The 15,677-nt window shown below is 45.8% G+C and overlaps 1 protein-coding gene across 5 annotated transcripts in view; it reads left to right on the forward strand.

The window, feature by feature from the left end:
- Positions 1-1,053: 1,053 nt before the first annotated feature.
- Positions 1,054-15,677, forward strand: part of fgf12a (fibroblast growth factor 12a) — a 30,364-nt gene continuing 15,740 nt past the window's right edge. Inside the window, exons 1-3 of one of the 5 annotated variants that reach the window (XM_073490819.1) lie at positions 7,432-7,633; positions 7,712-7,815; positions 13,303-13,354. In XM_073490819.1, coding sequence (XP_073346920.1) covers positions 7,432-7,633; positions 7,712-7,815; positions 13,303-13,354 — 358 coding nt within the window. Of the gene's footprint in view, positions 1,145-7,431; positions 7,634-7,711; positions 7,816-8,569; positions 8,597-9,020; positions 9,069-13,243; positions 13,355-15,677 lie in introns of those variants that run through there. The other 4 variants (XM_073490820.1, XM_073490823.1, XM_073490821.1 and 1 more) reach the window with 4 other exon arrangements.

Here is a 15,677-nt window from a genome sequence, read left to right on the forward strand (position 1 = left end):
GCAGACTTACAATGGAATGGGCTGTGGCGGGGACTTCCACAAGTCTCTCTCCCTCTTTCTCTCTGGCTTGTTATGCATGTCTCTCTGCCATCCTAACGTTGAGACCCTCACAAAGTTAGGAAAATAACTCGCACTTCTTGTGCACAGCCGGACACGCTGGGGTGACCACCTGTGCCGTCATAACGCAGTGTGACTGAGCCAATAAACTTTCAGGTATATATATATTTATATATATATATATATAAAGCAAAAAAACACCTTTGTCTTTAAAGCGGTGGGCTGCAGCTGACGTAGGCTCTGCGTTGTCCGCGTCTTCCCAATGGATCTGTAGAGGGGAACAACTATTGGCTGTTGATGCAACATCTGTGCGTCCAGCGGTCGGCTCGCGCAGCCCCGTGTCGCCTTTGAACTGTCGGCTCCGCATTACCTCACTAGTGGGCCGGCCTGCCACTTCTCCCCCCCCCCCCCCCCCCCCCCCCCCTCCCCACACCTCCCCCCTGCAGTTTAACTTTGGCGTGCATGCTCTCTCCCTCCCTCCCTCCCCTCTCTCCCCCTATTACGTCCGCTGCTGGTAAAGACGCGGAGGCAGGTGGAGGGTGTGTGTGTGTGTGTGTGTGTGTGTGTGTGTGTGAGGGGAGGTGGTGGTGGTGATGGGGGGGATGTACAATTAAGAGCACATTGTAACGTCCTTGCGTTGCCTGCCGTGGCGGAAGAGGAGTGTGCCGTGAACGCGAATGACCGTCGGTGGACGAGAAAGGAGGATAGACAGAGAGAGATAGGGCTAGAGGAAGAGAGAGAGAGGGAGAGAGAGAGAGAGAGAGAGGGAGAGAGAGAGAGAGAGAGATAGAGAGGGGGGAATCACTCAAGATGCCTCGTTTTAGCGTAATTTGTCCTGCAGACTGTGCCCTTCCGGCGTTTTGAGGGCTGCTTGCGAGCCTGTAGAGAGAGAGAGAGGCTGGCTGGCTGGGCTACGCTATGCTGCCTGACCCTGCTGTGTTGTGATAGCGTTGTCCGATTGTTTGGATTGAGGAAGGCTCCCATCAACCCAAATCAATGAGGATTCTGAGGCCATTCCTTCAGAAAGGAGCGCATATGCTGCAGTGTTTCTGTGGACAACGATCGAAGTCGACCACTATCACCAACGGTGAGAGACTAAAAACATAGCACCATAGCTCTATGGCTACCTTTGGCTTTGCATGCTTTCTCTCTTGAGTGATGGAGGTGGTGGTGGTGGTGGTGGGGGGAGGCAAAAAAAAAAAAAAAAGGGGGGGAGATATAAGAGAGAGACACAGAGAGGGGGGAGGGTGAGTTGGTTTCATTGGCCACTCGAGTGTGTGAGTAACATCTTCCGAGTCTGCAGTGGAGAGAGCCTCTCCTTGTGTGCATCTGTCCCGAGTTGTGTGTGCAGCGGGTACCGCCGCCGCCTGCTGCCTGCTGCCTGCTGCTGGCAGTCAGCATCCAGCCAAGGATGGGGGCTCCGGTTACTTCAGCCCCAGAACCAGCTGCATTTTGCAGACGAGCGCGTTCCAGCAGTGCTGCATCCGAAGCGGGCCAAGAAAAAAAAAAAAGAAAAACCCGGACAATGCAGGGATCAAGTCATTAAACTTCAGGGGCCTGGAGAGGCAGCGTTGTTTCAGGGCCCCAAACAAAGCAGCACCGCGGCTCAGCACCGCGGACAGCGCCATAGCAGACGGGAGGGGGGGGGGGGAGCAGGGCAACTTTTCATGTTCTGAGCAGATGAACGTCGAACCAGGACACCACACACTGATCACACAAGTGTCTCTACTCTGGTGATTGCAATTGGATATCATGTGAGAAGTCCTTATTTTGTTGGCCTGTCAAAGACCCCAGGAAGTCCCCCAAACTCCACTGCAGCTTCAGCTACTTTAAAGAGGCACTGTGTAGTTTTGGAGGTAATAATACAAACTCAGAAGTATTTGTTTTTTTCCATAACTGAATAAGTGAGCCATTCTCAGAGGAAAAAAACGTCCCCAGACCACTGTTTGAAGCCAGAAAGGTGGCAGGGTCCGCCACATATAAACAAAGTAAAACAGTATGAAACTGTCCTTTAAGGTCAGTTTGTTTATTCAGTCATGAAAACAAAGAGAGTTTGTTTATTTGGTTTGTTTAGGCTTAAAAGATTTCTCTCTCTCTACATAATGCACCTTTAAAGCAAAACCAGGCACAGGATCAGGCTCTACTTTGTGGCCACTGTAAATCATGCTGCATCTACCGCCGTGAAGTCACAATGACACGCTCGCACAACAACCAGCACTCAACAGTCTTTGGCATCCAGCCTAAGAAGCCTGCCATGTCCTCTAGTCATGTCTCAGCAATCCACTGCATTGCTGCTGTTGTTTCACTCCTAACATACCTCAAGTCAAAGTCATTAAAAAAACATCCTTCAGTGTTTCCAGAGCGAGACAAAACGCTGTTTTTGTTTTGCTTTTTTTGTTACTGGGGGAGACAAATGCAACACCTTTCCTCCCCCCATACGTCTCCTCCCCGTCACTTGCAGGATCTCCGGTATAGTTTGAGCTACAGAGCCGGCTCTCAAATTCAGGGCAGACAATTAGAAACTCCATTAAGCACAGTTGATTCCTCTGAGGTGGTTGGACCAAAAGCAGCACGCACACTGGGATCTGTAGCACTCGGATATAAAGCGCCACCGGTCCTAATCCTGCATCTCTGTTCACTGTTAGAGGAAACCTTTTGACCTCAATCAGAACCTTTTTGAGTCAGCTCACAGGTGTTGACACACATGCACGCACAGTGTTTGATGCACAGCTGTTTGGGGAGAGTTTCGTTTGAAGTTTTGTTGCATATTTTACAACTTGTGAGCTCATTTACAAGTTTAATCCTCTTCTGCAAGAACTCCTAAAAAAGGAGTTCCACTGCTCATCAAAACTATAACTTCATGATGATAATGCTTTTTTGGATTTTAAGCAGACACACTTGAACTCATCTTGAACATTGATTCAGTGTGTGAATCAAAGAGGGGTCACACACGCTTCACTTTCTGGTTAAAAGGGGCCAAAACCTCAGCTGGTAATCTGCCTGCATTGTTTCACCGCTCTGGGGGGACGTTGGCCCGCACAAGATCATGTAAAGCAGGCAGAGCAGAGAGTGTTTTGCTCTACAGGATCACGGCAGGATGCCAAAATCACCACCCAGGGATTTTCTGTAAAAGATCTTTCTGAGTAGGCTTAAATGTTTGCACCTGCGGGTCCTCCGGGGCATCAAGTTTGCACCTGGCTTTTCTGGAGTTAAAGCGTCTAACCTACATAACATCTGGTTTTACTTTGGGGAAAGCTTTTTTTTGTTTGGTCAGTCAATCCTGATGTGTTTGTAGACTGATGGGTGGCATTTGCATTCTCGTCAGGCGTGATTTGTTTTAATGACTGACTTAATTAGTGTTAGTCGTCTTAATTAGCAGTTGGTTGTCATCTATCTGCTTGTGTTTTGTCTGGTTTTGTGGCTTTTTTTCCCTCAAGAACAACAGAAAGATTGGTTGCTGAAACTTTGCTTCCCTTTGTTTTTCTTCATCCATACAACTCGGGCTTTGTGCAGCATCACTCCGACTATAATCAGACAATAAGCTGTGATTTGTGCTGGTAGTGTCCATGTGTTAACGAGCATTGTGAGCCACAGCATCGCACTCATCCTCACACGTCTCTCCTCTCTGCCTCCTGCAGATTTGGCGGGATGGTTTATCAGACTATGATAACACCATGACAACTAGTTCCAGCTATTGTGAGTCAACAAATCTGTGAGGTAGCTCAAGGACACATTAGAGGGATGAAGTTCAGGGAATGGAAACAGCCACTAGTCTCTTTCTGTGTGTGAACACCTGTGGTTTGCTCTTTTTCCACAAGAGGGCAGCAGGTACAAAGAAATGGCTCTTGACTCTGAGTTATTCCTGTAAGTGGTGGCACCTGAAGGAGGCCACAGGGATGCTGAGGATTTGGTTTATTTCCCTCTGCTTTTCAGACATACTTCAGTTGATGTGGTTCATACTTTAAGTTATAAAATCCAAGAACTGGCACTGACTGATAAAAATACACATGAGAAATGCTTCATTTTCACACAACAGTCTGACACATGACTCACACTGAGGACCAGACACATCTTAAACGCTGACATCAGCCTGTTTCTACTTTTGTACAGAGTCAAATCATTTCTAATTGAGAATTCTCACGATTGAAATGTATTGCCCGCAGTGCATTTCACAGCAGCTGTGTTTTATCGCTCGTGGACGTTATCTCAGCTGGAAATGAAGTGAACATCAATTGTCTCCGGTAGAGGGAGGACGCCTAGCAGATCCTCATTAGGGAATACTTTATCTTTTCCTGACAAAGATATATGTGCTACGTGTCTACACCGCAAAGGCCCGCCCATTTCTGAGAAAGCTCACGAACCACTGGCTGATGGTTTTTTTTTTTTTCTTCCAAGAAATGTATATCACACTGCTGCATATCCTGCTGGAATGATGAATGTTGTATTGAAGTTGTTATTGATATTTCTTTATGCTGCGGTGACATATTCATTTGTGCAGCTCACTGGCAGCTCAATAAGAATACAAAGCTGGATTAAGGGTTTTGATTCAGATGCCAACCTTCAGTTTCTAACTTTTATTTGGCTCTGTCTGTCTGTCTGTCTGTCTGTCTGTCTGTGGGAAAGCATTGTAGCTCCCCGTCCATCTCTTTCTCTGTTCCTCTCTTTCTCTCTCTCTCTCACACATAGTTAGAAACACACAATGGGGCTAACTGGGGTACCAGTGCTTCACATTCAACACTTCCATCCATTATATCTGAACCTTACGTAAGACGGGGGGACAGACAGTGGTAGTCAAAAGAAAAGAAAAAAAATCTCTCCCCCTCTCTCTCACCGTCTGTCTCCGGGCTGTGTTTGGAGAGGGAATGTCAAACCAAGTCCTGGAAAAAGCCTTTAAATGTTTCATGCTGTTTCATCACGGGGAAGAGAGAGGTTTTGCTGTGCTGCCGAAGACTCACGTGTTCCTCCGCACAGTGTGTGTGTGTGTGTGTGTGTGTGTGTGCTCCCCAGTCCATGCACTAGAAAACATGAAAACATGCACAGGCACATGCTGGTAGACACACGTTCTGCAAGACATATTCAGGGACTTTGCTTTGCTTTGTTCTGATAACTTATTCTTCACAGTACGTTACAGTCATTCCCTGATTTCCAATCAAAAGAGGAGTATTTAACATGAAAGCCAGGGGCGGTTCTTGAGTCAAAAATTCTCCGGGGGGCCCCTCCAGCCTGATAAATAATCTGACACCAATGAAAAATGTACGCAAGCAAACCTTTTCCATTATTTACATCAGTAAAACATTTTAAAATATAAAAACCAGAACAATTAAAATGCATAGCATCTAAACCCACATTATAAGGCCAGTGATAAAGCAGTCTGAGGCAACAGAGGTGCACAGTATGGTGCCTTTATGGGAGGTTTATAGTTGTCATTGCAAAATGTGCCAATATGAGTGGCCACTAATGGCCCCTTTTCCCCAAATTTCTTTGGTTTCTGCAGCTGCATTGCACTCACATGGTTTGCATCTGTCCCCAGATGTGATACACGCAGACCACAGTCCGCTCTCTCTCCTGCAAAGAGTGTTAAAGGGCAGTTTTCTATGCTTTGGTGTTACAGTATTTCCCATGGCTTGTTATGAGGACCATTGTGCTGCTGTTGAGGACGTTATTTGTAATGTTTTGGTGTGTCATGGGGTCGTCCATTTCATTTCCATAAGCCCAAAATCGCATTTATCCGTGTTGTGTGCCCGCCTGGGTCTTCATTGTACCATTGGGTGTTTTGGTCGTGCAGGAACCTGTTGCAGGTAATCCCTTTAGCCAGAGTTAATATGTTCTTTATGGCACGTGTGGAGACGAGGGGGGTGTTTAAATAAAATGGGTGCTTATGTCCCTTAAGTATAAGCTATGAAGAGGATGAGGATGCTGTACAGTATCAGCCAAAGCTGATTAAGATGTATCTTTTTCATGCACACTGGGAGAGTTGACTGTCCCAGACTTTGCAACAGTGAGATCACCACACCTCTTTAGATAGACACATTGGCCCAAGGGACTAGACAACCCCCCCCCCCCCCCCCCCCCCCCCCGCATAAACATCCAGCCAGCATTTACCCCCCTGTTCCCTTCACACCTTTTTCCTCCTGGAGATCGTCCGTCTTTCCCTACACACAGCCGCTCTGAGGATTACTAATACGAACCTCAATCACGTATGATTGCGTTAAAAGAGTTGAAGAGGGAGCGAGGGGGGTGAGAGAGAGAGAGAGAGAGAGAGAGAGAGAGAGAGAGAGAGAGAGAGAGAGAGAGAGAGAGAGGGGGGAGGCTATGGACCGAGACCGTCCCACTCTCGCTGTCGGCGATGTAACGCACCGACAGGACCGCGCTTGGAGACGACGCTCGGGCTACTTTATTATTTGTGCGCTACAACAGAAAGCACTCCGGCGCGCGTCCACCTCCAACTAATTGTTGCTTTTTCCCAGACGAGATTCCCGTCCTGCAGCCTGAAAATTATCTCTGCAGCATCCTTGCAGAGTAGCCTCTCTTTTTTCCTCTCTCTCTCTCTTGAGGTGCCATCGTCAGAACCGGAGAGACTCCTGCACACACACACACACACGCGTACACGCATGCACACACGCACGCACACGCAGCCTCCTGGAGCAGCAGCAGCAGCATCAGCAGCAGAAGCAGCAGCAGCCAGCGGACGGTCTCATTCATCGATGTGCATGGAGTAAATAAGTTCCTCTCTCCATCCCTGGATTCAGGTTGACGCGATTTACTCCAAAAAAAAAGGCAGCCAGAGGAGAAGGAGAGGCCGGCGTGCAGATGAGGATTACGAAGTCGTGCTCGTCAGACGCGCCGCCGTTCACCCTGGAATACCTGAACGCTCTCCCATGACACGCAGCTGCATCAACTCATCAAGACTGTTGCATGTATCCGCGGCTGATATGTCGGCCCCTGTGGCCCTAGCCCGTAGATTTATTGTTTTCTATCAAGATCGGCTGCTGTTGATTTGAAGCCCCCCCCCAACCCCCCCGCGGGTGCCATCACAAACTCGCAGCGGCTGATTTACACGCCACCGTCCGTCCGTCCGTCCGTGCGCCTTACAGAGGATGCTGCCTGACGCGCAGTGATACCCGGGACCCCGGAGGATTTTTTTCTGATCAGGATGACATTTGGTTGAAGACATCCGCGCGTGCGTGCGTGCGTGTGTGTGTGTGCGTGTGTGTGTTAGTGTGTGTGGACCACGAAACACACAATCAACTCTCTCGGGTTTTTTTTCCTTCTTCTTCTTCTTTTTTTTTTTTTTGCGCCAAGAAAAGCTGCACCAACATCCGACCTCTGCCGAACTAGACTCTCGGTTTTTTTATACAGACTCGGTTCGGGGAGATGGCCGCGATCGCCAGCTCCCTGATCCGGCAGAAACGCCAGGCGAGGGAGTCCAACAGCGACCGGGTCTCGACTTCGAAACGTCGCCCCAGCCCCAGCAAAGACCCCCGCTCTCTGTGCGAGAGGCATTTCTTGGGGGTCTTCAGCAAAGTCCGCTTCTGCAGCGGCAAGAAAAGACCCGTTCGGCGGCGACCAGGTCAGTGCTGTAGATTTTTTTTTTTTTCTTTCTTCACTGATGTGTGTTATGTGTGCGTATGGAAGCGGTGGTTTTCCCCCTAACTCCCCCACCCCAACACCACCACCACCACCCCCACCCCGCCCCTCTTTGGAGCAGCAGAGACATTATACTGCAGTCAAGGGCTCCAATCTGAACCGGAGGAGAAGGTAGATTTTCTCCGCGGTGCGTTACAGAAAAAAGATCCACCTGTTCCATTAGATCCCTCTTGTTGTCTGTCGATCCACCGCACGACACAAACCCTCCTCCTCCTCCCCCCACAAGAGCAGACCTGGATGTATGGGGAAATGATCTATATGCTGTGACGTTACCCCCCCACCCCCCCACCACCACCTTTTATAGTTATTGTGATACAGCTCTCTGATCAGAATAATCAATAACCCTCTGACATAACTCGCATCCTACTAGAAGCCTGAGTAGGGTTTTTGTCTCATACACAACATTTATTTGCACACTTAATTTTTCACCTCCCCTCCTCCTCCTCCTCCTCCTCCTCCTCCTCTTCCTCCAAACACACACACACACACACACACAACTTGAATACACTCACAAAAAAAAAAGAAAAAAAGGGGGGCAGCTTTGAATCGCCTAATTCAATATTACTGCAGATTGGGGTACAGAGGGGAGATAAGTTGCACCGCAGTGCACCAAGGCTCTTTTGAGATTAAATGTTTTAATGGTAAATGTTTATTGCAGAGAGGGGAGCTTTACTGCAGTGAAGGGAGGTATAGCTTTGGGTGATTAAGAGCTACTCTGGCTGTATTGATAGACACAGGCTCCATGCCTACCACACTCCATGATATATCCTCCCTGGGGTCTGTCCACGTCTGTGCACAGACAACAAGCCAAAGGGGTGCAAGTCACCTCTTCCCATCCCCTGAATCCAGATAGATCTGTCGTGTGATGGACGACAAAGTCAGGTCCTCTCAGGCAGGCTGATGAGGGACGAGGCAGGACAGACAGACATGAATTTTTTAAGGCAGAAAGGGAGGACAATGGAGAGAGACAGACAGCCAGCCAGACTAAATCCCCGTTGACGCGCAGCCTCATCAGACACACAAACAATCTGGAAAGAAAAAAAAAAAAAAGCCTCAATAGGAACACAAGCAGACAGACAGACAGACAGACAACAAGTCAGCCAGGGCTCCAGTTGGGCAGGTAGGTAACTCCTTCCAACAGACAGACAGACAGACAGACAGATGCTGCATTTCCTCTAATTGATGATCCTTATATTTCATGCCATATATTTGCATATAAACAGCCGATACGCTGGAGGATTTATGAATTCTGCCTGTTTAAAAAGACTTGTTGTTTTTCCTTCTATTCCCCCCCCCCTCCCCACCCCCTTCGTAAGATGCACCCTCGAAACCTCCACAGGTGTCCCATAAGGGCTGCAGGCTAGGTCAGTAGCTCAGCCTCCATCCGTGTGTTGCTGTGTTTTTTCTTCTCGTCTCCACCCCATCTCGCGCCCATGTTTTCGACTCCCCCTTCTCGGCCAGGGAGGGGGGAGGGAGGGAAGGGGGGTGGGTACAGAGCGGGAGGGAGGGATGATACAGGGGCGGGGGGCTTCAACACCTGTCTGACAGCCGACGACCCTCTCCCTTGCTGACTTCTTCTTCTTCTTCTTCTTCTTCTCTCTTCTCTCATCCCCTCCTTCTGTGTGGCTTTCTTGGGTTTTTTAAGCTTAATTTCGTACCTTGTTGTTGTTTTTGTTTATTTTGTTTTTGGTTATTTTTTCCTCCTCGTAGCTGAAGCTCTCCTGTAGCCGGTCGTTTGTTGCTCCTCTGTCTCTCTCCTCTGCCTTCTCCTCATTTTCGTTTTTTTCCTGCCTCATTCTCGTTGTCAGTCAATGTCGGATCAGTCTTTTACTCCTCGCTCCGTGTTCAATGTCTGTAAATATGTGTCAAGTACTTCTTGTGTAAGTGTAGTAGAGGCTCTTACTGTATAGTTGGTGTACATATGGATATGATGTGTCTATCAGAACAGGTGACCATTCACCATTTCACGGTCATGACGCCATTTGTCGACGTACCTAAATGTTTTTTGTCTTTCTGTATTGGTATGAAGTAAATTTATGACGTTTTAATCGCCCTTACACTCTCTCTCTCACACACTCACACTCACACACACACACACACACACACAGAGGATGATCTGCTGCAGGTTGTAGCCACCGAAAGACATTTTTCATGCACATACACATGTTGTACACCAGAGTACAGCCAGCACACACACACAGGAACACACGCCGAACACACACTCCGCTAAATGATTGGAACTGATGAGCCGTCAGCGACTGCTCGGGGCCCATGTTGATGCCTTAATTTATGGAAGTGTAGTTATCACATGTGATTTACCGATGTGTACACTCCCATGTGCTTTCACACACACTCACATTAGCACACACACATACAAACAGACACACCTTCTCCTCACCCTGTCTGTGATGGATGATGAAGGGGCCCGGTCCCAGGAATTGATGGCCCCACCCCAGGGGTAGGTGAGTTGGGGACTGATGGTCAGGATGATGTACAGTTGAGGTGAACTCACTCCAGCTGGGGGTCACCGCTCAGTTTAGTCTCTCTATGGGCTCTCTTGCCTTCTGTACAATGTAAATAGAGCTTGTTATGAGTCTGTAATTATTGCAGTGATCAGCCTTCGAGTAAATACTTAACATCTGCTGTTACTGTCGAAGACAGATCCGGCTAAAACTCGGATCTTTTTTCCTTTTTCTCTCCTGATAACAAGTTTGAAAATGTTTTCTTTCTGACAAATCATTTGGGGTTTTCTTACGTGCTCGGGTGGACCGCACAGAATCGCACGACCTCCGAGTCTCGTCATGACCTTGGGGGACAGTCAGGCTCACTCATATTCTTTCACTCCGATCACGTACGTCGGGTTGCGAGCTCTGCAAAGCAGGCACTTTCACTTCCTGAATGTTTATTCAGTGGCATAAAATGAAAGCGAGCGCCAATTCAATTGTGACAAAATGCATAATTTGTTTCTTTTGTGAGAATAAAGAGAGAGAGGGAGTGAACAAAGGATTAGTAAGATCCAGCATCTGAGTCGCTGTTTGATTTCGACAGAGCTTGTCTCAAAATCTCAGCTCATTACTGAGAAGTAGTGTTTCATTATTTGCAGTAAACATAAAGGAAGGCAGGACTGGATTAGTTACATATAGATACGCTCTAAAGAATGACTGTCAGACATCTCAAAGCTTTTCCTTGTCACAAAAAAGCCACAACCCGAGTCTTGTCCATGTCATCTGACTCTGGCCACAGCTTGAACACAAAATCAAAGACTCTGCCGGACATCAGACCCACTTTGGAGACTGCTCGAACTCTCCCCCTCTCAGATAAACACAGTTTTATACACATCTATTTTCTTCCCTGCCGTTGCCTGAGGCTTTCTTTGCCCCTGAGCTAATCCTCGTTTCCACCTGCTCCCCTCCGAAGTGTCGAGCGCTTCGAGCAGCACTCTGGCCGGGCGCCAGATGTCACAGCCCCAAAGTTGGGGGTCGATTCAGGGTTATTGCAAAGAAAAAAAAAAACTCTTGAAACTTTAGGTCAGCTTCCTTTGAGGGTCAAGAAAAAGCATTGGGATCCTCTGGAGGTGAACCTGTTGCCTGTAAAGAGGGAATTTTATTGACCCAAAAAAAAAAAATGCACAGTTGCTTCATACCAAATAAAGAAACCGTTGGCATGTCGATGTGTATTATAGAGTGATTTTATAAGGGTTTCCAAATGACGCAAAAGCAGCCATTTCTCTGTGCTAGATGCAGTTAGGCATTATGAGAAAGTAACAGCATTCTCATTGATTTTCTGTCATGGTGTTGCCTTCCAGTCAAGCAGCTGTTTACCCTATTTTGGGATTATGTGGTGCAACAGATGACTCATTACAAACTGTCTGTCACAGTCGTATTGATATTCAACAGCTGGACTGAAGTGTTCTAGTGCCGTAAGTTTTTTTTGTTAGCAGACGACTGCGGAGGCTGGATTGTGCCACAGGAACAGTAAGGCATTTTTTAATATTCATTTTTTTCAAATGGCTGATTTTAATTGAGTTTTTAATTGCTATATTTTGAGATTGAATTATAAGTTATGAATTAATTTGGTGTTTAAAATCTGCAATTAGGGCTGTGTGACAAGAGTAAAAAACCCAGATCCTGATATAGGTAATTCATTTTACAATATACCACATATTATGTAAATTAAATGAATACATTGTGCATATAAAATGACCACACACCATTTCTTACTACATTCTGAATTATATACTTGACAAATAAAAGGTTTTTACTCATATTTGATTATTTTTGTCTTTTTATTAAGAACCTTCAATGAAAAGGTATCAAAAGGTAAATAGAGAAAACATACAACTATAGTTTTAAACAAAATAACAAACAAACAAACAAACACAATACTCTTTAACAACAGAACTGTTTGAATTGTGAATGGTGGCATTATTTGCGAAGTATGATTTCAGGTTGATGTCAGACTTTGCTACCCAAACCTTGCAACAGAAGAAGCCACCATTTTTAGGTACAAGCTCCTTTTTTGTCTTGGCTGGTCAGAATTTTGCCGTTCTGTGTCCCGTTCTCCCTCTTCTATGTTTTTTTGTGTTGCCTTCATGCACATTTCCTGCCTGTATCCATGTGGAAGAACACAAAGCGTTGCCCAAATGATGAAAAATATTACATGTGTGATTTGTTTGGGAATAGTTTATATGGATAACGTTTTTTCTGATGTCTCCTGGGCAGGATCTAGGCGTAGGCATGCCCATGGCCTTACTGCCATTAGGGGAGCAGACAGAGGAGAAAACAATGTCCTACTTTAAATAATGTTTAACATTTAAAATACAAAAGAATGTCTTTAAACGTACAAAACTTTTTTTCAATGTTTGTATATTTTCTTATTCATTGATCAACATATGCTATTTTAGCTATACTTTTCTTAAAGGTACATGATGAACCAATTGGGTTTGGATACCAAATATATAAATATATAATAAATATATGATAAAATATGCTAAAAATCACGCAGCCTTTAAGTAATTTTGTCTGTTTACCAAATATCAAAACATGCGTATAGGGGGGGGCCGCTGAAAAAAAACAGTCTGCTTAGAGTAATCTGTCGACTTAACCCGGCCCTGGTCGTCTCACCACATGTAACGACATATCACACAGCCCTATTTGCAGTTCAAAAACAGTTTTTCAATGCTTTCAAACATCTGACAGGAAAACAAAAATTTAACAGGATGAAAAGTCTCATTGTTCGCCTGGTACACTCCGTCTTCCACAGTCACCTTAATTGATGAAACACCGTACATTTTATGTTTGTGAAACATTTGTTCGTAAGACATTGCTGCACTTTAAAACAAGCTTGATAAGAACAGCCGTGAGTGTGCAAACACGTAGCTGAAGGCAGAGGCATCAGCTCTTTGGTGTGTTGTTGTCACAGTTATGAGAATGCTGCTCTGACATATTCTTGGTGGGGATGGGGCTGTGGTTTGGTCCACGGTTTTGTGTGCGTGTGTGTGTGTGCGTTGTGTGCATGTGTGTGTATGTGTGCGTTTCAGAGCCGCAGCTGAAAGGCATCGTGACACGACTGTTCAGCCAGCAGGGCTTCTACCTGCAGATGCAGCCGGATGGAACCATCGACGGCAGCAAGGACGAGAACAGCGACAACAGTGAGTGGAACATTATGGAAGCTACAGCTTCCAGCATAAAACATTTAATGGCAGTGAGTCACTTGGTTATATAATATATTACCACATTTTATATGCTGTGCTTAATCATTTTCAATTCTTATATAACTGACGCCAGCCTAAAGCTCTCCAAAATTAGTTTAAGATGCCCTCGATGAATTGGATTATCACTACAAAAAAAACCTACAATGTTAAAGGGAACTATTCACAAAATTCAACAAGGCAGAATGGCCTCTTTTCTCCTGGTTATGCAATAGTATGCATGAGATATAACTGAGGACATAAATGTGTCAAAAGCTCCTCAGATGGTTTATGAATTCCTATCCAGTCTTCCCAAAAGCATACCTTTTACGGTAAGTAAATACAATTTTTATGGAGCATCTCGATTGCAATATCCCTGCTCTGGTCTCTCTGAGTAAAGCACTTCTAGTGTGTACACTACATGATTATAAGTGTCACATTGTTTTTATTGATTCAGCTCCGGAGCGTTTGTGATTATCACAGCAGAAATTCTTTCCTGGAAAAACACGCTCCTTGTCACGAAGATCCCTCCTTGAGCCCCTTTTTTGCAATATTTCACCATCAATCGAATTTCCATAGTGGACTACCAAGTGGATAAATAGTCTCCTGGGTATACTCCCCTAAAGCTACCGCAAACCCTTCCCCTCTCACAGGAACTGAAAAGGGGGGAAAATCAGCAGAGTCTGGGGAGAGTCTTTGATATTAAAACATATAGGCATTTGTAACAGTTTCCTATGGGAAGTGAAGGATCAAAGAAGAGATATATGTCAGCCGAGAACGGTCGCCAAAGCGATAATGACGACACTCCCAGTCTGGAGTGAAGCCAGACAGGAAACCAATCATGACCTTTCTTCTCTAAAACATCCTGCCAATCTTGAAGAAAGCCCGAGCCAAAGCTCCTGGACCGTAGCAGTCATGCGGTGAAAAGAACGGTCTCTCCCTGTCACCCGTCGTTTTATATTTTATGAGGAGATAGATCTTCAGTGAGAGCTACTTATGGCATAGATGAAGGGTCTTCAGGACAAAAAAGGATTACCGAACAAGAGGGGGAAAAACAACCCCAGCAGCATCCACATAATGCATTTCCGCTGTGCACCTTTAACTCATTGCTCTTATTCAGGAGCCTCCATTGTGTTTTAAGAGGTTTGGGGTTGATGAGGTTTTAGTTGTATGCGAAGGGTTTCCCCACCTCTAGGTAATCCTCTTGTTAAGCAGTCCCGCTGGCCTGGGGATGGAGGAATGCAGTGAATAATTCAGCCAAAGGAAACTAAAAATACCACCTTCTCCGTTTGTACCCAATGAATAATTCTCTATATGCGATGCCTCGAGCTCTGAGACTGTCCGAAGGAAGATACAGAGAGTGAGCAGAGGAGAGCAGGAGGTGCAGCCGGAGGAATTCGAAATGTTTTGAGTAGAAAGACGGAGGCAGAAAGAGCGAAAGTCAAAGAGAGAATGATTAGAAGAGATAGAAATGGACGTATAGCAGATTTGGTATTCAGGTCTCGCACTGAGCTATTGATTGCTGGGCTGGATTATTAGAATAATAGATTACCCCCACCCTTGAACCACGCCACCCTCTGACCTGCAGCATCCTTCGGCAGATGGAATACAGTAATTTATTTTCAGGGGGAGGTTCAGTGGAACCGATGGGATTGAGGAGCATGATGCCGCCTGCATACTAGGTGCGACCTGAGCCCAGAGTGCATTTCAATCCCATCTTTTTATTATTTGCTGTTTTTCCGTGCTGAATAACAACAAGTGCTGAGACAAGGACACAACTGAACCCTAATATTCCAATAAGAAACAGAATAAAAACCCAACCAGAATGAAAATGCCTCCTGTAAACAACTTGATTGGAAGAGACTGATCCAATCTGGCAGATCAAGAGGGATGGTATAAACTTCACTTTCACTTTAAATATATTACTGGCAGGCAAAGGAAACTTTAAAAATCAGAAAGCCACAGGGAGCAAAGCAGGAACACAGAGGACAAACCAGACCAGACAAAACAACAGAGTGAGGAAAAAAATGTCTGGTGAGTCGGGAAAAAGTGTGGGAAACAGACAAAGACAGGAAGTGGAAAATAAAACGTGACACACAGAGATATGACCTACAAAATAAAACAAGAAATGATTAAACCAAAAAACATGTCAGTGTAAATCAATGTAAATTGTCCATGTAACCGCAGCTGAGAAGTAACAGAACAGAACAGATTCGTGCTGCGGTACGAAAGTCTGCTTTAAGCATGGCTGACTGCCGGCAGAGCTACGCTTAACTAACTGCAA

Source organism: Pagrus major, chromosome 21, assembly GCF_040436345.1.
Source record: "Pagrus major chromosome 21, Pma_NU_1.0".
Taxonomy (NCBI): domain Eukaryota; kingdom Metazoa; phylum Chordata; class Actinopteri; order Spariformes; family Sparidae; genus Pagrus; species Pagrus major.